Source organism: Protopterus annectens, chromosome 12.part0 (assembly GCF_019279795.1).
Source record: "Protopterus annectens isolate FY-2018-M chromosome 12.part0, PAN1.0, whole genome shotgun sequence".
In the NCBI taxonomy this organism is placed as follows: Eukaryota; Metazoa; Chordata; order Ceratodontiformes; family Protopteridae; genus Protopterus; species Protopterus annectens.
The window spans coordinates 1,227,013,909-1,227,036,615 of record NC_056746.1 but is presented as its reverse complement, the minus strand read 5'-3'; the positions used below and the strand labels follow the sequence as shown (position 1 = coordinate 1,227,036,615).

The following is a 22,707-nucleotide window of genomic DNA, read 5'->3' as shown; positions in this document are numbered from 1 at the left end:
AAAGGCATAGCTATCATTAAACACCTTGTACAATGTAGCCAAAACTATAACTCCTTAATAAAGTAAACAAAACAATAAATAGTGAATGTAACCACTACTCAAATAGTGCATCCACCACTCTACTCATCATGTGTCAATGATGTTGAGTCCATAAAAACTAGCAGACTGTTCTATATTACATGTTAATAATAAGCCACTCTTGACAAAATCTAGAATTGGTTTAGAATATAAAACATGAACTATAAAAATATTATCTAGCAATAAAATTACATTCCATTGTGCTTTAAACTCCCAAGATGAGCACACAGTATTCTTTGATGTGAATTATGATATAATATAAAATGTAAAAACATTATAAGTATAAATGTATATAAATATATATACATGTTTGAACACTTTGTGTTCTTCGTATCTAAAATATCTTCTTAAATTGAATGATTAAGTTATTTCCACTCAGAACAGGTGTTTTTGAATCTGGCCCCAATGTGAACCTGTTTATACAAAGGCTTTATACCAAAAAAGTCACTTAGACTGATAGCAAGTGTTTTGGAATCATGTCCAAAAAAATTAACAAAGGTCAGTGAGGTTTTCAAATACTTGAACATTTAGGATGGCTAAAGAGATATTGATGAAGACCTTCAAAACCATAACAGTGTATAAACTATTTATGTCTATGCATAACCCAAACATGATGTCTATCCACTTATCATGCTTAATTGTGTTAAGGAGCTCATTTTAATCCCTACTATGTGAAAGAGGGTGAACAACACATGCTGAAAAATCTGCTGATAATGTTGTTAATATGTCCAGGATCATTTTTATATTATGGAAGGAGTGGTCTTGTCAGTGACGTTTCAACAATTTTGTGTATTTGGGATTACAATAAAAATAAGGAATCTTTCAAATTTTCTTTTTACATAACCATCATGTTATTGTTAAAACTGCCAAAATGCAAACCTCTCTGCAGTAATCATTTCCTCTGATTAATGCACTTTATATATACTCCTCAAAACCATGTCCATATGTTCATGTTATTCCCAATAAGTATCACAATATTTTGTCCCTTTTGGGACACATATATATATATATATATGGGTCTAGGACTGATGCACAAATGGCCATTTCACTGAATCCTAAATGGCCGGGCATACTTCCACGAAAGTGCTTTTCACTGAAGAAGCACTTTCGTGGAAGTATGCCTGCAATAGAAGGAGTTGTGGGGCAGTGACTGTTGCAGAGATCGTACTATGGTGTGGATAAGGGAATTTTTTCCTTTTCCCCACTGTAGTGCGATCTCAGAGTGAGAATATTAAAGTGGGAAGGTGTGGGGCACAGGCGGGTTTGCCCCCCTGCATAAATGCTTTTTTCTTTTTTTTTTTTAACGCACTTTAGCGAAAGTGCTTTATTGGTAAAAGTTTGAGTCGGACTGTTGAAATTTCGTTCAACAGTCCTAGATCCATATATATATATATATATATATATATATATATAAGCCGAGTAAAACTAAAGAAGACTGGTTTCGCACATTGGGGTCATATTTAGGCCCGTAGTGTGGGTATTTGTGGAGCCACTGGTTTTGCAAAGAAATGAAAGGTGAAATAAGATTGAATAATAACAAATAAGTATTTCCATGCTAATATGTTGAGATAGTTGAAGGATTTAAAACATTTCTTTTTCTTGGTTATAAGTCTATGGGGCTTTTGCAGTTGTGGTGACATGTTTGGATTTGTACATACCAAGCAAGGCCTTTTATTCATTGATGGATCTGACAAGGAAGAATACAGTAGTAAGATGGCTTAATTGGATCCTGAAGAAATAATCTTGGAAATTAAGTGGAGCAGATTCACATGCAAACAAACAAATATTAGGACAAATATTGATTTATTCCATGCAGCTTTTAGCTATCCACTACACAGGCACTTGAAACATCGTTCAAATTACTTTTGCAGACAGCAAAATCAAAATACCCCTCAACTCGAAAATGTAAATGTGGTAGTAAGGGTAGTCATTTATTTTAAATGTCATAATTGCTACTAGTTAGGTTTTTGTTACATTTTTTTTAGAATAAGAGCTGAAGTAGCAGACTGAAATATAAAAAAAAATGTATAACCGTATCCACTAGTTCACTGAGAAGTAAAACAAAAGTTTGAGACCAATAGCATACAGTATAGCTGTGTAACCCCCAACAGTAATGGCAGCCCAGTGCATGTTAACACTGTGCAAATTATAACAGTAACATAACTGAAAAAAACAAAAAAAAAACAAAAAGCTTCCCAAATAACTCAATTAGGTAGTGGAGAAAATGTGGCTGGATGGAAATTCATAGTTAAGCTAAACAAATAAACCCAGGCAACACCTGGTCTGCTTTGAGACACATATATTCATAGTGCTGTTGCTGGATAAAAGTATTATACCAATGTTTCCTACATACCTAAACTGGAATAAATAAATAAAATTTTGTTAGAGTTGTGGTACTAAAAGCAGGCTATTATTCTCCAAGAAAAATGCTGGCGATTATCATAAATGTGAATGTCGTACCCCTGAATTGGAGAGAATGATAGGACTCCCCTTAAACTAGTTCATTAAATATACTTTCAGAATTATGATTTGGGCAAGGTCAGAATAGATAACTATTAATGTTGGGACAAAGTCTGGCAATATTCAGATGCATATAAAAATGTTTCATTTCAAGTCAGGCAAAAAGTAAATATCAGCCTGCATCAATGGTGGTGGCTTATGATATTTTTGAAAGAGAATTTTAAAATAGCTACAGTCAGTGGCATTGCAAATCTGAAAGTGAAGGACCACACTGATGCATATTTGATAGCATTACATTTAACTCCCTGTAATCAAGTGAATTCTTCTTTTCTACCTCATTTTATGTGAAGATGTGCTTTCCATTCTTGTGTATATGCAGCTTTGGCATAATAACTAAAGAAAGAGAAATGTTTGTCACTGCAAGCTAGCAAATACCTAAATTATTTAGGTATGAGACAGAATGCTGGCAGCATTTCAGATAGTCGTTGCAAGGTGCACTAGAATGTCAAATACAGAACTAATCAGGGACTATGCAATACCAGAAAAAAGAAAGATATAGTGTGTTCAAGCTCCTGGGATATGGAAGTATTTATATACACACACACACACACACACACACACACATATATATATATATATATATATATATATATATATATATATATATATATATATACATACATATACACATACACTCACACACACAATGTGTATATATATATATATATATATATATATCTATATAGTATAGGTGTATGCCAATAGTTATAAGGAAAAGTCCTCAAAACCTCCCTTAATTACATCTCTGTCTATATCTAATATCTCTTTCTCCCTATATATATATGTGTGTGTGTATATATATCTATACAGATAGATAGATTGCTAGGTCGATGGATATTAGATTCATTATCACGCATGAGTGGGAAAACGTGAAAGTTCCACTGCAGTGCATGACTGACCTACATAATATGTCCATTGATTTTGATATAATATTTATGTCTCCCATTTTGTAAACTTATTACCACACATAGCAATCATTGTCCTGCTCCCGTTCAATAAACATATCATACCGAATGAAGTTTGACGACCTTTATTAAACTTCAATTAACATAAGTTTACTGACCAATATTATTTATAAAACACAACATAAATATCCATATACTGTTATAAGTCAAAGCATATACATCCATACAACTGTTAACTAGGGCAGCGTGACCTCACTAACCTTGAACAAATAAGCAGCTTCCTTACTTCTGCTTGCTTATTTTACTTATCAAGCAGCATCCACATGCTCACGCTCCTGTCCCAACTCATTGAAATGAACATCCAACACCAGAGGGAGAACAGTAAAGAGACAGGCCTGCCCCTCTTTTCCACACACCAGCCTGAACAGGCTGTTCACCCTCCTTCCAACCAAAACTTCAAACAAAACCTTCTAAACAAACCTAACTCTACATTAAAAATGGGTGAAGACAAACATCATTTGGTGTATTCCCTCCACTTTGAACCAAAACTGGATCCCCATCATCAACCTTCCAAAGCCCTGTCATATAAATACCCAAAGCAGCTAAAATTAAACTGATGATCCCTCTCTCATGCCAAAGTAATACTGTACCATTGTATAACCTCTGTAAATTAAACCAATCTTCATTTGTCTTAATTCCCAATAGTAGCTTTGTAGTTATTCCCAGGTCATTACCTGCTAAATGTACTACCAGAACTCGAAGAAGCCCAATGTCACCCAAACCAAAACAAGATCATTGGCATGTCACCATGCATAGCTGCAGCCCCTTTTTCCACCCAATGAATATAGTAATGACCAAAATGAGATTTCCTTTTCTAATAGATCAATTGAATAGTAATCCTGCCATCATACTCACAATCCACTATAAGGCAAGAAATCATTTGCTGACCAACAAACCACCCAGTTAATGACTTCAATACATCCATAAAGCAAAAGCCACACAAACTGTATCCCATTGAGCCTCCATTTACCAATGTTACCCCTCGCAGCAAACTTACTTTGTCAATAGGCAATGTCTGCCAATCTTCACACTTTCAAACATACCCTAACCCTTCAAGCATATTAACCACCATCCAAGATTTAGTAAATTAGCATAACCCTGTCATCTGTGCAACTTTAGTAATTGCAGGTAAATCCTCCTTAACCAACTGAAATGCCTCACCTTGTTCTCGAGCCTGAAAGTAATAACCCAGCAATCCTTCCAACCAATCTCCTTCCCCCAGGCAGCTGCAACACAAATTTGACAAAGTTAGAAAAAACCCTACCATATGCTTTCCTTATTAAAACTGCCCCAGACTCCTGCATCAAGCATCTAATCCTTTTAAGCCTAAGCTGACACATCTCGTCAAGCAGCACCATCAACCCATACCACTGCCGTATTAACCAAATGAAAATGAATCCTATTCCCCACATCTTCTCCTGCTAAAACTACAATACCAGCTAAAGTGAAACCATCTCCAAAATTCAACATCCTTCCTGCAACTGTCCTACCCTCCTGATGGCAAACAAGCCACATACCAATCCCCCCACAAAGTATGCCCCAACCCAATCCTCCTGCCACATTTGTATACCAATGTAAATCCCCATGAACAACTCAATGCATCTATCAAGAGCTCGACAACATCGTTAATCCCTTAATTAATATGGTAGGGATTTGATGGCAGGATTACTAATTCATCTTCCAGCTCCAGAAGTGGTTGTCCTATTTATAGAGTAGATCAAATAAATTGTAGCCAATGGCCCTGAGGTGGCAACAAGGTCATGTAACCAACAAGGTGGATGTTGCTCACCTTGTCAGTTGCAATATGGAGGAATATTATCAAAGGAGGTCTGCAGATGAAACAGATGGGTACAAATTGGCTAGAAAGTGAAAAGGTATAGTGGCTGAAGGAGTTTGGCAGGGCTATGGAGAGGAACTTTTATATGACCTCACAGAGGTTCTATAGCATTGCCTTGTGACTTTTTGGGGTGTCATTCCTCAGATTTTTGCAACAAAAGTGGAAATATTCTGATATCAAACAGGATACTGTGAGAATGTAGAAAAAAAATTTTCCAAGCTACTGAGCTTGCAATCATGCTAGAAGAAGCTAGCAGTAGAATATCCATCACACGGGTGAGGTCACTGCTAAAGCTAACAGTACTCAAGTGTGATGGTTATGTGACTGGATGATATCTGTCAGAAAATGCCAGAGCACTAGATATTGTTGAATTTCATAGCTTAAGATGCAGTAGGACTTCATGAGTGTGTGTCTCATCTAACATCTTAGTTATAATTTTCAGTGGTAGAGCGGTAGCATTGTTACCTCACAGCAAGAGGTTCTGCTGTTCGATTCTCAGCTGGATTGCCTTCTGTGTGGAGTCTGCATGTCCTCCCTGCAGTCGAGTGGCCTCCGAAAGACATGCGTGAATGGGCGTGCCTTTGCTGAAGGTTGGGCATTGGACTGGCAACTCGGCACCATAAAATCGACTGCCAGTCATTAGCGGACAAGAGTTCCGCTGTGGCGACCCCTAACTGGGAAAAGCAGAAAAGACAAACAACAGCAACAATCATAGAGGCCAATAAATTCATAGGTAAGTACTAGGCAATCAGTCTGCAGACCATTACAAGCCTAGCCAATAAAAAATATTTACAAGTTTCTTCTATCCTTAAGGAGGGCAAGACAAGACATACCAGTGAAGAATTTAAGGCTACCCATTCTGTTACCTATGTTTATCTTGAAGGTGGCAAGGGTTCTATTCTGCTTGACATGTAGTAGAGATTTATTCTAGAGCTGAAAGATACTTTGGGATATGAATCTATCATGCCAGCATGTTTTATTCTTCTGCTGTTAAAGGTTTAGTTCCCTAAACTGAATATTTGATGTAACACTGGCTTTATGAAAGAATATGAGGTCAAAAAGGACTGGATCTTTTATGACTTAAAAGGCTAGACATGGGTCTCCACAGACAAGTCTTTAAGAGCTGACATATAGAGAAAGGACTACCATTATCTCCTGATAACTAAGATTTTGAAGCCCACTGATCTTTTTAGTTATAAAATTCTGAGGTCTCTCAAGTTGTGTGATATGTGTAGAGAAATTCATGTCAAAAGGTGCATTATATTCAATAATGGATCTAATAAGACATGAGTAAAGTGGGGTTAAGTCTTTTTTGTATTTAGTGGAGATGCCTTTGGAAATTAGATGAGTTAGATAGAAGGCCTTCTGAAATACAATGATGACATGGTGGTCAGATAATAAGGAATTATCAAAGAATATGCCTAGATTCATTAGAACAGCATCTGATTTGTGGTTTGCATCACCAATATGTTACGTGAAACTGTTTTGTTTACCAAAATGAATTATTTAATTTTTTTACATTTAATTTGAGACCATTTTCCTTGCCTTAATTGTTAACATGGTTTAATCCATGGTGGAGCAGTTGTGAGTCAGTTGAAGATTGAATAACAACACTCAATTTACAGTCATCTGCAAATCTAGTTAACCATAAGCCAGGTTTGAGAAATAAATGACAAAATGTATAAGAACTCCAAAATCCAAGATACAAAAAAACTAGCAAATTAAAATAAAAGCAACTGGCAACTTCACTGAAGACTAAATCCACAAAGTTTAATAAAGTGCTTTTCGTCCAAATACTTCTTTGAACTTCATCAGATACTAACATTTACAAAAATCAAGTTTAAATAGTCATGTTAAACCATGATTAAAATCAGCTAGTCTCTCCATCTTAAAATTTAAAGGAACAGTAGCTAAAATAGCATTGTGAACATAATATGCATTTTCTTGTTCTTTAAAACTGCCTTAATTAACAAGCAACTGAATACATTTATCGCAGCAGCAATATGGTGAAAAAGATATACGAAAATTGAGTGAAAATAGAGAGTGTCCCCATTTATCTAACCTTACATTATAAACATTTTCAAGTAAAAATTAATAAGTAAGACATAATTTCTATAATGTTGTTACTGCAGTATTTCATCTCAACAAACTTTTCAGTTTTAAATAACATGTGATAGAACACATGTCGTTCAATCCTGGAAAGTTATAAGCATTGAGACGAATTTGCCAGCGCAATTCCAACTTTCTAATAATAAGGTGAATGGACCCCCTCTTGAATTACTGTCCACTTGATCAAGTATCAAGAATTTAAATGCATGTTCTGAATATTGTTCTGTATGCTTTGATAAAGCACTGTCCAGTTTGTGTTTATTAATACAATATATATGCAGTCTCTATTTCTACGCTCGGTTTTACCGACGTAGAATGAATCACAATTTTGACAGTTAGCCACTTATATGTTCATTTTGGAGTTGTAATTAACTTTTCTTCTGTTACTCAAATGTGTGTTGTTTATGTGCAGTGATGCAACTACATGAATGTATTTGCAATAGGGGCAACTGCCACATTGTTTCATCCCTATTGCATATGATTGGATCTTGCACTTACCTTCAGATATATTCTTGAGTGTTCTACCCTTCCTAGTAATAAATATTGGTTCTATACCCAATTTGTCCACTATTAGTTTGTCCTCTAACAAAATATTCCAATTTTTTATCAGCATGTTTTTTATGTGATGATAATCAAGGTTAAAAGTTGTAATATAGCTCATTGGGAAATCAGTTTGGTTCGTACCTGTCCCAATGATTGTATCCTGGACCTGATTTTCCATATCAACCTGACTGTCATTCATAGAATAATCATCCAACCCAGTAGGGTGTTGTATACTCAGAATGGGTATGTGCACACCATTAATTCTTTTCTCCACAACTTCTTCTATGAGTTTGTCAATCAAAGTACTCAGGTATGCTCTTTTTGTGAATATTTTTTTTCAAAAACTGACACTCTATGGAAGTTCTCATCTGTAGACACCATTCTGGCAGCCCTTACTAATTGGCCTTTTACCACCGATCTTTTTTGGTGGTAAGGGTGTGCACCTGTATAGTGCAAGAATGTGTTTGAATAAGATGGTTTCCTATCAATTTTTGCTTGGTATCTCTTTTCAAAATAATTTTTGGTAAGTTAGACATCTAAGAATGCTGTTTCATTTGGGTCAAAATTATATGTAAACACTAAAAAGTCTATGGTCTCATTAAAATAATCAATGAGATTTTTTGCCTCTTCATGTTTTCCTTTTATTAGTAAAACGATTTCTTCCAAATAGCATGTAAAATAAATTATTTTTGAGGCTATTCCTTCCTTATTGAGTACAAATTGATGTTCCCAGTAACTCATAACCAAATTTGTGAAGCTAGAGCCGCAGAGGGAACCCATGGCTACTCCGCTTTTTTCAGGTAATAGTTTCTTTTAAAATAAATGTAATTGTGGGATAGAACTATATCTAGAAGTTTTTCCACTAGACGGATGTCATTCTGGGGAGCCCCTTTCTTCCTTACTTCTTAACCCACTCTATGCCCAATGCTTGTGTTATTGATGTATATAAGTCCTTTACGTCGACTGTAAGGAAGTTGTACTATCCGTCATACTTCAATTCATCAATTTTTTGCAGGAATGACCATGAATCTCTACATATTACTTCTTCTGTTGTTACATATGAAGCTAAAATAGAATTAATGTTAGCTTTTATTTCATATCAGAAAGCATCCCTAATGAATACAACACAGCTAATGAACATATCAAAATCTACATTAATGATTTATTCATAGAGGGAAAGATAGATATAGACATGTACAACTACATGATAGTGTTAACACCAGTGGCACCCACAATATTTGGTGTCCCCAAAATCCATAAATGTTTATTTGACTCTCCATTTAGACCTATAGTTGATGGCAGGAATTCTGCCACACATGCATGTGCTAAAGTGATAGACAATATACTTAAAAAATATGTAACAACAGAAGAAGTAATATGTAAAGATTCATGTTCATTCCTGCAAAAAATGAATGAATTGAAGTTTGAAGGACAGTACAACTTCCTTACAGCCGACATAAAGGACTTATATACATCAATACCACAAGCATTGGGCATAGAGTGGGTTAGTCAATTACTAAGGAAGAAAGGGGCTCCCCAGAATGACATCCGTCTAGTGGAAGAACATTTCGACATAGATCTGTTCCACAATTATATTTATTTTAAAGGAAACTATTACCTGCAAAAAAGCGGAGTAGCCATGGGTTCCCCCTGTGGCTCTAGCTTCGCAAATTTGGTTATGAGTTACTGGGAACATCAATTTGTACTCAATAAGGAAGGAATAGCCTCAAAAATAATTTATTTTACACACTATTTGGATGACATTTTTTTACTAATAAAAGGGAAACATGAAGAGGCAAAACATCTCATTGATTATTTTAATGAGATCACAGACTTCTTAGTGTTTACATATAATTTTGACCCAAATGAAATAGCATTCTTAGATGTCCAACTTAACAAAAATTATGTTGAAAAGAGATACCAAGCAAAAATTTATAGGAAACCATCTTATTCAAACACATTCTTGCACTATACAAGTGCACACCCTTACCAGCAAAAAAGATCGGTGGTAAAGGGCCAATTAGTAAGGGCTGCCAGAATAGTATGTACAGATGAGGACTTCCATAGCGAGTGCCAGTTTTTGAAAAAAATATTCACAAAACGATCATACCCGAGTACTTTGATTGAAAAACTAATAGAAGAAGTTGTGGAGAAAAAAATTAATGGTGTGTACATACCCATTCTGAGTATGCAACACCCTACTGGGTTGAATGACTATTCTATGAATGATAGTCAGGTTGATATGGAAAATCAGGTCCAGGACACAAACATTGGGACAGGTACAAACCAAACTGATTTCGCAATGAGCTATATTGCAACTTTTAGCCTTGATTATCGTCACATAAAAAACATACTGATAAAAAATTGGAATATTCTGTTAGAGGACAAACTAATAGTGGACAAATTGGGTACAGAACCAAGATTCATTACTAGGAAGGGTAGAACACTCAAGAATAGATGTGAAGGTGAGTGCAGGATCCAATCATATAGAATAGGGATGAAACAATGTAATACATTCATGTAGGTACATCACTGCACATAAACAACACACATTTGAGTAACAGAAGAAAAGTTAATTGCAACTCCAAAATGAATGTATATGTGGCTAAATGTCAAAATTGTGATTCATTCTACGCCGGTAAAACCGAACGTAGAATGAGAGACCACACATACGAACATATATATTGTATTAATAAACACAAACTGGACAATGCTTTAGCAAAGCATGCAGAACAATATCCAGAACATGCATTTAAATTCTGGATACTTGATCAAGTGGACAGTAATCCAAGAGGGGGTCCATTTACCTTATTATTAGAAAAATTGGAATTGCTCTGGCAAATTCGCCTCAATGCTTATAACTTTCCAGGATTGAAGGACATGTGTTATATCACATGTTGTTTAAAACTGAAAAGTTTAATGAGATGAAATACTGTAGTAACAACAGTATAGAAATTATGTTTTAATTATTAATTTTTCACTTGAAAATGTTTATAATGTAAGGTTAGATAAATGAGGAGACTCTTTACATTTTCACTCAATTTTCGTATATGATTTTCACCATATTGCTGCTGCGATAAATGTATTCAGTTGCTTGTTAAATAAGGCGGTTTTAAAGAAGAAGAAAATGCATATTATGTTCACAATACTATTTTAAATACTGTTCCTTTAAATTTTAAGATGGAGAGACCAGCTAATTTTAATCATGGTTTAACATGACTATTTAAACCTGATTTTTGTAAATGTTAGTATCTGATGAAGTTCAAAGAAGTATTTGGACGAAAAGCACTTTATTAAACTTTGTGGATTTAGTCTTCAGTGAAGTTGCCAGCTGTTTTTGTTTTAATTTCTTACAAAAAGTATAAGAACCAGAATTGAGCCCTGTTGAACACTCTGGTAACTCTTTTTTGTTTTCAGAAATTGCACCTGTAACTTTAATCACCTAGGTTCTGTCAAATAGCCTGTTAGTTATCCACTGTACAATATAAGAATTTATATTCAGATTTACAAGTCTGTCAATAATGCCTGCATGAAGAATAGTGCCAAAGGCCATGGCCAGGTCTAGATATATTGTATATACTGCATAACCACTGCACTGGATACTGTTTAAAAAAATAATGAGGTTAAAGAGGATGTTGCCAAGATTTGGACAGTGCCCAGTTTGAGGACATGAGAGTAGCATTTTTGTTGTTTGCAGATGGTGCTCTGTATCTAATGACTGTGATCTTTGGCATACACTAGAACAGTTTGCTGCAGAGATTAATATGCCTTATATCTATCTGCACATCTGTCTTTGTAGAACACTAAAATGGGCTACCTGGAATATAAATCATGTCTGGAATCAATATTTAGTTACAGCTGTTTCATTGCAGCTTCTAATGGAATATTGTATATGGCTGTAGTGCATTTAATTGTATAAACCATTTAACCACAGAGTACTGGCTGATGGGTGGGTATTTGCTACATATTATAGTTGCTGTGAATGATAAGAGTATAAGATTACATATGTATTATGATGCAGTTATAAGGAAAATGTATTAAGGGGAATGTATTATCCCTAATCTTTGAGACTATTATCCCTAGGTAGATAAAATTAGCATATAACCACGTTACATTTTTAAGTTCATTTCCCACGGTAGTACACTGATCACAACATCCCATTTGCAGGCACAGCTTGTGTGAAGAAATTCACAAATAAATGAATGAATAAATAAAACTGACTCAATTCATAAATATAGAGTAATCACAGAACGTGCAAAGTTCAGCAGTCAAATGAAACAAAGAACAAATATTAACAGAGGAGAAAAACAAACAGATTAAATTAGTAGTAAAATGGGAGTTAAGCATCAGGTAAAAATGACAGCGGGTGTAGAACTGATGGAGGTGAAGCAGGAAGGACTTAAGTGATTTGTCCAGTGTAAGAGCATTAGCCATCACATTTTAATGTATGTGTCTTTTGATCTGTGTTCTGAAAGTGGGGAAAGATGTGTATTTTATTAGGTGAAAGGGAAGGGACTGCCAAAGTATAGATGCAAGAATGTAAAAGGAGTGGTCATTACAGTACAGTTTGGGTTAAGAGGTCTGGAATGAGAGAGCCAATATGGAGATATTGAGGAGGTTGTAGTGGGTGGTTTTATTATGGAATTTGAAGAGACAAGAAGGTGCTTGTTTGAGGTCTTTTAAAAAGAAGAGGCCCTATGAGTAGCTTAATTGTTTCGGTAGCCATCTGCTTTTGTAGAGGGTGGTGCAGTGGTGTTCCTGAGGGAACGACTTAGAAATGAATTGCCAGGTTTTGAATTTAACTGATTGTAGAGGGGATGAGATATTTAGAGGTTGTTGCTATGATAGGTGTAGCCGTTTCATAGAGATAGTAGGAGGACTTTGCCATTGTAGCTCTAGCTGGTCTGGAGAGAAAGGGTGATATTTTCCAGGATGTGAATAAAAGAGTGCTGATCTTTTTCCTGGAGCATGCAATGCAGTTATGTAGGTTAAGGGATTGGTTGAGATATATCCCAAGGTATTTACAGGCTGTAGATGTTTCAATTGAGGTACCTCTGAAATCAGTGATTTTGAGACTTTTGGGAGATTTTTCAGCTTTTGTTCAGTGGTAAGATAATTTTATTTTGTTTTGCTGGAGTTGAACAGTAGTTTATGGCAGTTTAGCCACAAATTAAGTGAGTAGAGGTCAGACTGAAGCTAGGTTTGCATACTTGAAAGTGAAGGTTAGATCAAAGGATAACCATGTCATCATCATAAAGAGTAATAGGAAGGTTGGTGAGGTTGGAGGATAGTTTGTTAATAAAACTTAAAAACAACAGTGGGGTGAGTATAGAGTCCTAGAGTACTCCTTTGGTAAGGGGTGCAGGAAATGATACAGATGAACCAGTTCTGACTGAAATACCCATTTGCAAAGAAATATTGGAACCAGGTCAAAATGTTGGAGCTAACTCTGATTTCTTGGAGGAAGTGAAGGTGGTGGAGATGATGAATATCACTGAAATGTTTGGTATTGTCAGTTGAGTGCTCCTGAAATGTTTCCTTTATGTATGTTGAGAAAGAGCTCATCTGTCTGAGTGACTATAGTATTTCTTTACATGTTCTCACATTTCTGACTTTTGTATGTTAATACATTGGAAATATTGGCTTCAAAATAATTGCATTTTGGATGATGTCATCGCAGCATGTAAAATGTTCGTTTTTGTTGCATTGTAAACTCAAGAAGTAGCAGGAGGTCATATCACTACAGATGTAAAGGTTACATAGAGATAATGTGGAACATGACTAAATTAAAAAAAATCAACATTTCTTATATATTACAGAGAAATAAATAATTTTAACATAGATATGATAAATTGTTAGAACACGCCCTTAATCATATTAGCAAATTATGATTATATGATTTGGGCTCATAAGTAAAATATAGTCCAGAAGCTATGGAAAATAAAAATGTTATTTTATTAGTCACATTATGGTTCTCTTATTAATATTGTTATTTCTCTAAATTGCATTAAAAATATTGCCTGTATGTTGCAAAAAATATATGTCATATTTACCTGGTGTTATTTCATGCCACCTTCTCAACCATAATGCTTTAGTCTGAGAGAGCCTCTCATCTGGAGTTCTGTCTTAAAAGAGGCACTGATGCACAAGGGACTTGTAACTCCTCAGAAGCCAACATGGATCTGACAAGGGGAAGAGCAGTGACTGATGTAGACTGACTGATGGGCAAAATACCTACCTGCAGGCATAGCAGTAAGGTTATGTACCTATGGAAATCAGAGATCATATCCCACAGACATTCTGTCTCCAAGTCTGGAACCTATGTTCATTGCAGAGAAGCACCCCTGCCATTTTCACTTTAAACTAAGATAACTGGGTTGACAGCCTCAAATTCTTCTCCCATTTATATTGTGATGGCCTCCTCAAGGTTGGCGGGCACTTTTGAATATAACTTATTGCCTAGGCTTGTACTAATCTGTAGACTGATTGCCTAGTACTTACCTATGAGCCAATGACCCGAAATGATAACATCATATGACTCAGTAACTGAAACCCAGGAAACTGAACAGCAGAAACAGAAAAAAAGAAACAAATTCTTTAGATTTACTTTTGAAATGATCTCTTTGTATAACTGCATAACCACATTTTCATTACATTTTCAAAAATCTCTTTATGAAACCACTTAATTATTTTTCTTTAGGGAAAAGTGACTTCTTTGAAAGATGTGTAGTTACCAGTGCTGTCTGTGTTTTCTGAAGTGCATTAATTCTTTGTAATTGGTTTAAATCCAACAGGACTTTACAATACATTTTGAGCTTTAATTAAGTAGGCCAGTGTTAACTTTCACTTTAATATAATAGACTTTTAAATTTTGATCTCATGTTCTTTGTTTCACATTTTTAAGCTTGTGTTTGAAATGTCTGTATTGTAGTGTTTTGTTAATGTTACTATTAATTGTTCATGTACATGCTCTTATACAGTTCTCATTTAGCTGTAGAAATACTCAGATACCTTTTTAACCTGGATTTTCACTAGTTAAATTTTGTAATAGGTATATTGTGGATACTGATACTGTTTAAATTTAGATAAAGTGTATGCTCTCTAATTATAGACCTATAGCTATACCATCTCCCTTAGCCAAAATAATGGAGAAATGCACACAGAAGCAAATTCTAACTCACCTTACTCAGAATACTCTCCTATCCCCAACCCAGCATGTATTTAGACCTGCCCATAGTACAACTACTGCCCTTATTTCCTTTTCTCACACAATAAATCACAACCATAATCAGAATAAGCTCTCCTCTGCCCTCTTTCTCAGTCTATCGAAAGCATTCAATATGGTGAATCACCACCTAATCCTAGACTCTCTAAAATCACTTTCCTTAACAACCCAGTAATGAACTGGTTCCACTCTTACCTGCATGGCAGACAACAAGCTGTTCTATGGAAATACAATCTATCCCCCCTTCTACCTGTCACCCTTGGAGTACACCAAGGTTCTATATTGGGTCCCCTCCTTTTCTCTATATTCATTAATGACCTACCCAAAGTTATCCCAGATGCAACTTGTATACAGTATGCAGATGACTCTACACTTATCTGCTCTGACTCCACTCCCACACAACTACAATCCCTATCCCAAATCACCTTCAACAAAGTAGAGAACTGGCTCCATAATCGTTGTCTCCTACTGAATCCAAACAAAACCAAATTACTACTTTTCTCCCCTACCCGTAAGCTAACATTCCAATAATTACAATCTCATCTAACAATGGCACCATAATCTCTCCTGAACCTTGCACTAAACTTCTTGGAATAATCATTGATAATAATCTGAAGTATGATGCCCATATAGACAAAATAGTTAACAAAAAAATAGGCTCCTTGTATAGGATTAAGCAATTTCCCCTTAACCCCATCTACCAGAACCGCCATAGCTCGTACACATCTGCTGTCAACCCTTCACTACGCCTCACCCATCCTCACAAATCTAAGCAAATCAAACCTTAACAAAATCACAAGCTGCTATAACAATATAGCTAGATTTGCCACAGGCTCAGCCTACAGAACTCACCACTGTCAAAATCTTCACAAATTTGGCTGGCTAGAACTACCTAATCAGCTCCATTATAACCAACTCATAGTTACTCATAAAATCCTCTACCAACCTACCAGTACTCTCATCCTGACTAATATTATTACCCCATACAGCAGCCTTAGCATTCCTCTGCTCATCCAACAGAATGCTAGTACAATCGACCAAAGCCAACAACTCAGCTGGAGAATCATTATTCTCCAACTAGGCTGGGAAAAATGGAACTCATTTCCTGCTGAACTAACCACTACATCCTCCTTGCACCAATTCAAAATATCCCTAAAGATGTATATAAACAGGGATTGGCTATGTCCATGTCTAAGCCCAGACTAACCCCCCCAAAAAATAACAAGAAAAAGGTAAGAAAAGCATAGCTATGTCCATGTCTAAACCCAGACTAACCCAAAATATAACAAGACAAAGGTAAGAAAAGCATAGCTCACAGAGGTGAAATATCCATTTATAACCACTTCCCACCTTTACAACATACACTTCTCAACCACCATTAGAATTCTATTATCAGGAAGATAACTTGTTATACTACTCATTCTGAAGCTATGCACTTCTACCCCTCTACATACTATTTACTAGAACTTCCTTCATACCTAACCACCTTTTCTCTTAACTATCATCCTTACCTTCTATCTGGAAATACTTTTCTTTGCTTTTGCACACTTCATAGATGTAAAATGTTATCTCTGTATATTTATACCATAAACCTACAATGTTTGCTTGATCTAACTGTAACCTTGACTATAATTTGTCACTGATTTGTTAAATGTTTATATTTCTATGTAACCACAACTTTATGTGTCACTTAATTGCAATGAAGAGCTTTTCTCCCCGGGCCTCCGCTGAAAATGGACATGTAACCAGTCAGACATTCCCGGTTAACAAATGTAAAATAAAAATAAAATAATAAATAAATAATTACTTGTAAATTACTTGATTTTATTAGTGTGGCTGAGGTATTTTAAATAATTCATCTTGTAAATATACTGTGAGATTATTTGTTTGGAAATAAAGCATCATAACTTTTCTTAAAGGAGGTTGCAGTTAAAAACAAGGCATATTAATACAAGATATATTATGTAAGTGCTACAGTTTTTGTTCTACTTTTGATAGAGAGAAAAAAAAAACTCCTAAGCTAGATCTGTTAAGGACCAGGGAGTGTCATCTTCATTATATCTGCTCCATTGTTAAAGTTATAATTTGCTTGTTGTGGGTCAGGTGGAACAAGTTTAGCGCTGACCAACCATAGCATCCCATTATACAGAACAAAGTCTTCACCATATAAAATCAATTAATTGTGCATTTGCATCCCACAATACACATCCAGAGTTTTCACAGCATAAAGGCAATCAATTGTTAAGAAATGTAAAAGAAAAGTGCTCAATATGCTTGTAGGAGTTTGTAGTGGAAGTGTTTTCAATACTGTTTCTTTTGAAACAGATAGTAACCATGGAGAAATGAAGCCACCTACAATGACGATACAGACGCATCCATACAGATCATGTGAACCAATAGAAATGTCATATCAAAGTGGAGAGATCCAACCTGCAATACGTGTAGCTGATTTGCTGCAACACATCACTCAGATGAAATGTGGACAAGGATATGGCTTTAAAGAAGAATATGAGGTATGATAGTTTGATGACAGCATATTGAATAAGCATCCCTGTGGCTGATGTCTTTTTAAATCTTTTAAATCCATGTGAATGAATCATAATTTTGTATGAGTAATATGAGATTCAGCATTGTGACCTTTTGCTTTGACTGCATATTTGTGGCAAACAAAGTTATATTTGGCATGCTTTTTATTACTATTACTAATTTTTTTGTTTACCGAATATATCAAAATCATTTTCTTTTCCTCAACTCCAATATAAGCTTTAAGTAATTTTGTGAAACTACTGAGTTGGTCTTCAGGTCTTCTATTTGAGATTTTGTAGCTCATATATCCTGTGTTACATTGTTTTTTGCCCTGATGAGACCTACCTTTGGATATTTTTTGCATCCCTGTTAACTCTGTCTGCTCATTCAGTAATAACTGACATTTTCTTTGCTTGGACTTTGTTTGAATCATGCTTTATATAGTAAGATACAAATAAATTTAAATTTTGGAAGTACTCATTAAACTGCAGGAAATAGATGTGTTATGCACAAAAATAGAAATGTTCAGACAATTAGTATGTACTCAAGATTACTAAGGTATAACTAACTGGTTAACTTAGCCTGCTGAGTGAAACATGGTTAATTAAATTCTCTCTTAATGTGCTCATTTACATATCTTATAGTAGGGACATAAACAGATTGGTTAAATACACAGGTTTAACAGAGTCATGCCGTGATATTTTATTACTTGTATGTGTAAGTTATGTTGATGCATGCTATAACTTTTATTTTCAGATCTACAATAATTTACATGCTAACATGAAAACAAACACAGGCATAATACTATATTCACAGTAATGAATCTGGATGGGTTTAAGTCTAACGGTAACCATTTTGAGGCTGCAATAAATACCAAATAATACCTAATGTAATTTCACAGAGGGGTCATCCCTGAACTATACTTCTATCATAGTGTAAAAATCTCCAAAATGATAAGTACCCAGAATATTAGCTGTTTATAAGAATCAGGTTTTTAAAAGCAGCCTGTCAGATCAGGAAACTGTACTGAAACAAATCTGGCAGCAATAAATATTTTAACGTGCATGGAAATCGGTATGGAGAGAGTCTTATATACTTTATATGGGAGAACATGGAGTGTCCTAATATTATCCTTCTGCTTGTTTTTTGTGCATTTGAAAATGTCTCTGCATTTTCTTCTGCAAAGGTCAGGTGTCACTCTGCGTACTGTAGCTCTTGCTGACTTCCTATCTGAAGCTGTGGCATTTACTGACTTCAGTTTGCAGATCAAACCACAGTTGATAGACAAGTACCTGTAATGATTCAGGGCAGTAGGATATGAAGCTAAAACTATCAAAAATATTGTGTCACCAATGCAACTACAAGGAAAGCGCAACTATTTATTTGACACAATGTTTTGTGAGATGTACAGGGTGGAAATCCAGATTAAATTGCCAATCAAACAAATATAAATTCATTTTATTGATCAGAATTACAGAACTGGCAAAATGACAGTAATTAGTTAACTAAAGTCAATTTCATACAGATACAAACTGTAGATTTTTGTATCGGTAGTGCATACACAAACATAAGCGAACAGATGAGAGAATACAATTTTTGATTTTTCCTATTGCTTTTTAAGGGGGCTGTTGTACTCCGAGGAGTATAGCCAGTAGATTTACATTCCTTATTGATGAGGGCTACTGTGAACCCATCTGATCATCACAATGTAGCCTGAAAGATGCAAAAGTTGGATGAAGATGTCACCTCTTGTCTGGGAAAGGTTGCTGTGGAAAACAACCCATAACAACTAAATTTTCTTTCTGTGCCTATGTGCACATTGACCACTTAGAAATTATTAGCTTACATGGATATGCAGTCAGCATTTACTTTCTTACCACATCCAAATAATTTTACTGTAGAAGTCTCATGTATAATAGACACATTGTAAGACAGTCATACATTTCAAGTTGCTAACTTCATAAATCATTGTGAGCCATCAATCAGTAGTTGACATATGTTGTTACAGCTCATGAATCTAATGCTATAGTTTAGAACATAGATTTAAATATTATCCAGAGAGTAGTTGTTTCTACCTCAGTAGCAGAGAACAGAGTACGTCCTGATGTGTTTCAGAATGTCTCCTCATTTATCTTATTACAAAAGGAAAATCAGATGCATACATGTCAGTTTATTAGTTGTAATCTGTAAAGTTCTCATTACCATTAGTTTGTTTACTGCAGAGACATTTCAGCTGATCTATCTCCAGAATATTCACTCAATGGTCTCATGGACTGCATGCATAATAATTACTTATGAACCGATTTGCTGATGGCATTTTCTTTGAATACTACTGGCATAATTATTTATTAAACTCATTAGACTAGCTCATCCCTCAAATATAAAGTATCAGCTGCATCTTGACCTTTTGCATACTTCATTATGCCTCAATATATACAGATTATAAAAAGATTGCTTTTGTATAGATATACATTTTAATTTTAGGTCTGAAATCACACTGACATTGTTTATTTATATGTTTGATAGCTTTTTCTTATTTCAGTCTGAAAAGTCATGAAAACTACATATTTGTTTTCAGATGCAATTTTTGTAAAGGTTGCACTCTGTGAAACTACAAAGCCCATTCTGGAATGAATTTCACACTAAATTCAAATGATAATATCACTTTAATGTTTTGGGGCCATTATTGTAATCAGAAAACAGAATACAAAACAAAAGTTTACCAGACCACACAGCATGAAAATCAAGTATAACTCAAGCTGTCAAACAGTAAGAGTATATAAGCTGAAGCCACTGGGTCCTGTATTTGAAAGGAAATATTTCTGTCATCCTTTGAGATTCCATTAGAAGACTTCCAAATAATAACTACAGAGCATTCTGCTACAAATCATATATCAGACTGCAGGTCTAACCTCAGAGATCCCAGTAAAGCATACGTCTGAATTTGTCCATATGGCATTCACAACTTTATTGTATAGGCCAGAAGCCATGGTGTGTTGTGATATATATATATATATATATATATATATATATAGAGAGAGAGAGAGAGAGAGAGAAAGAGAGAGAGAGAGAGATTCTTTTATTTACTAGTGAAATATAGAAGATTTATACTTCTGGCATACTGAAAATTCAGTAAAGAAGTATTTAGTTAATTTATGTACTCAGCATACTGAGCAGAGATTTACCACAATCCCCTAAATGAAAATCAAATATAATGCAAAATGTCAGACTATAGCAGTGAGGGGGATATAAAGTGGCAGGTGCCTGTCTTTGAAAGTCTCCTTTGAGAAGTCAGTAATAATAACGTTTTGGTAATAGCAACATGATGTTCAGCTACAAAACACATATATGCAAGTGTAACCTCAGGGCTTCCATAGTGAAACACCTCTGAACTTGACTACATAGATTTCTGCTTTAAAGCATGGGAGTGTAGTCACAGAATTTTGCAGCTGAAACATGTATATTTTACATACATATTTCACCTGGAGAAATATAGAGAATCATTGCTTCTGTTGCAATCATAACTAACTCAGGAAGTATTTTTGGCTATTATTGTACTAAGCATAATGAAAACAAGTTCAACACTGTACCTAAAATGAAAACAAAGTTTAACACAAAATGTCATACTGAGATAAATGCACATGAACTAAAGCCAATGGGCCCTCTGCTTCAAAAAATATATCTCTGCCCTCTTTTGATATTTCATTATGAAACTTTTAGATAAATACAACATGATATTCAGTTACAAAATCACACATTAGACTATAATTCAATCCTCAGAACTTCCAATGCAGCATACTTCTGAATTTGATGCAGCAGATTGACTGCATGTCAATTGAGCAGTGGCATGTTTATATATGAAGAAGTATTTTAGGCCATTATTCTATTGTACACATTATGAAACTTTCAGGTAATGACGGCTTGGCATTCATATTAAAACATGTCTAAGTCTGAAATTCTAGCCTCAGATGCCCTAGTTCAAATCACCTGTGAATTTTGTCCCACAGCTTTATCTTCTTGAAGAATTGACACTGTAGCTGTGGCATGTAACAAATTATTTTTTTCTGGTGAAATATTGACAGTTATTCTTCTGTTGAACTGGCAACTCACTGGCAATGTATTTAAGCTTTTATTGTACTCAGTGTACCAAGTACAAATTCACCACAACACCAAAAATGAAAACAGTATTAAGCAAAGTATCAGACTGTGTCAAAGAAACATGAATTTAAGCTACTTAGTCTTTTCATAAAACATATAAGCTCATAGTGACTTGTGCAAATGCAATAGTGGTATCCCTAAAGATTATGAATGAGCATAACAAATGCAACATTTATAGAGACCATTTACACTAATGTGGAAGGCCTTAAAAATAATGCGATGCAAATAAGAAATGTTGTAAATTGGTGTATGATGATGAGGCTGCTTTGTAATTCATAGTCTGACATCCATGTGGTATGCACATTCATTATTAAAACTGGTGCTTCACCCTTGATATTGGAGTTGCAATCCACAAAACATTTTTTCCAAGCATGCACAAGCACTTTGCTGATACACAAATTAATTATTTCCTCCAGCAACAGTTTCAGGAGTATGTCCAGTTATGCACAAGGAGTGAAATGAAATATTTCCCCAAGTGATCCCCTTCAGTAATACATGCAGGTATGCATAAGCACCAAAACAAAGCATTTCTCCAAGTGACCTGTTCAGTAATATGTCCAAGAATGCACAAACACCAAAATGAAACATTTCTCCAAACAACCCTTATAGTAATATGGCCAAGTATGCACAAGCGCCAAAACTAAATATTTCCCAAGCAACCCCTTTCATTAATTTATCCAAGCATGCACATGCATCAGAATAAAGCATTCACCCAACTGACCCTTCAATATAATGTCCATGTATGC

General features: G+C 35.1%; 1 protein-coding gene across 1 annotated transcript in view; it reads left to right on the top strand.

Moving 5' to 3' along the window:
• PTPRT (protein tyrosine phosphatase receptor type T) overlaps window positions 1–22,707 on the top strand; it is a 3,212,182-nt gene that overhangs the window by 2,923,309 nt on the left and 266,166 nt on the right. The window contains exon 24 of the mRNA XM_044089009.1: window positions 17,603–17,790. Coding sequence (XP_043944944.1) covers window positions 17,603–17,790 — 188 coding nt within the window. The remainder of the gene's footprint in view (window positions 1–17,602; window positions 17,791–22,707) is intronic.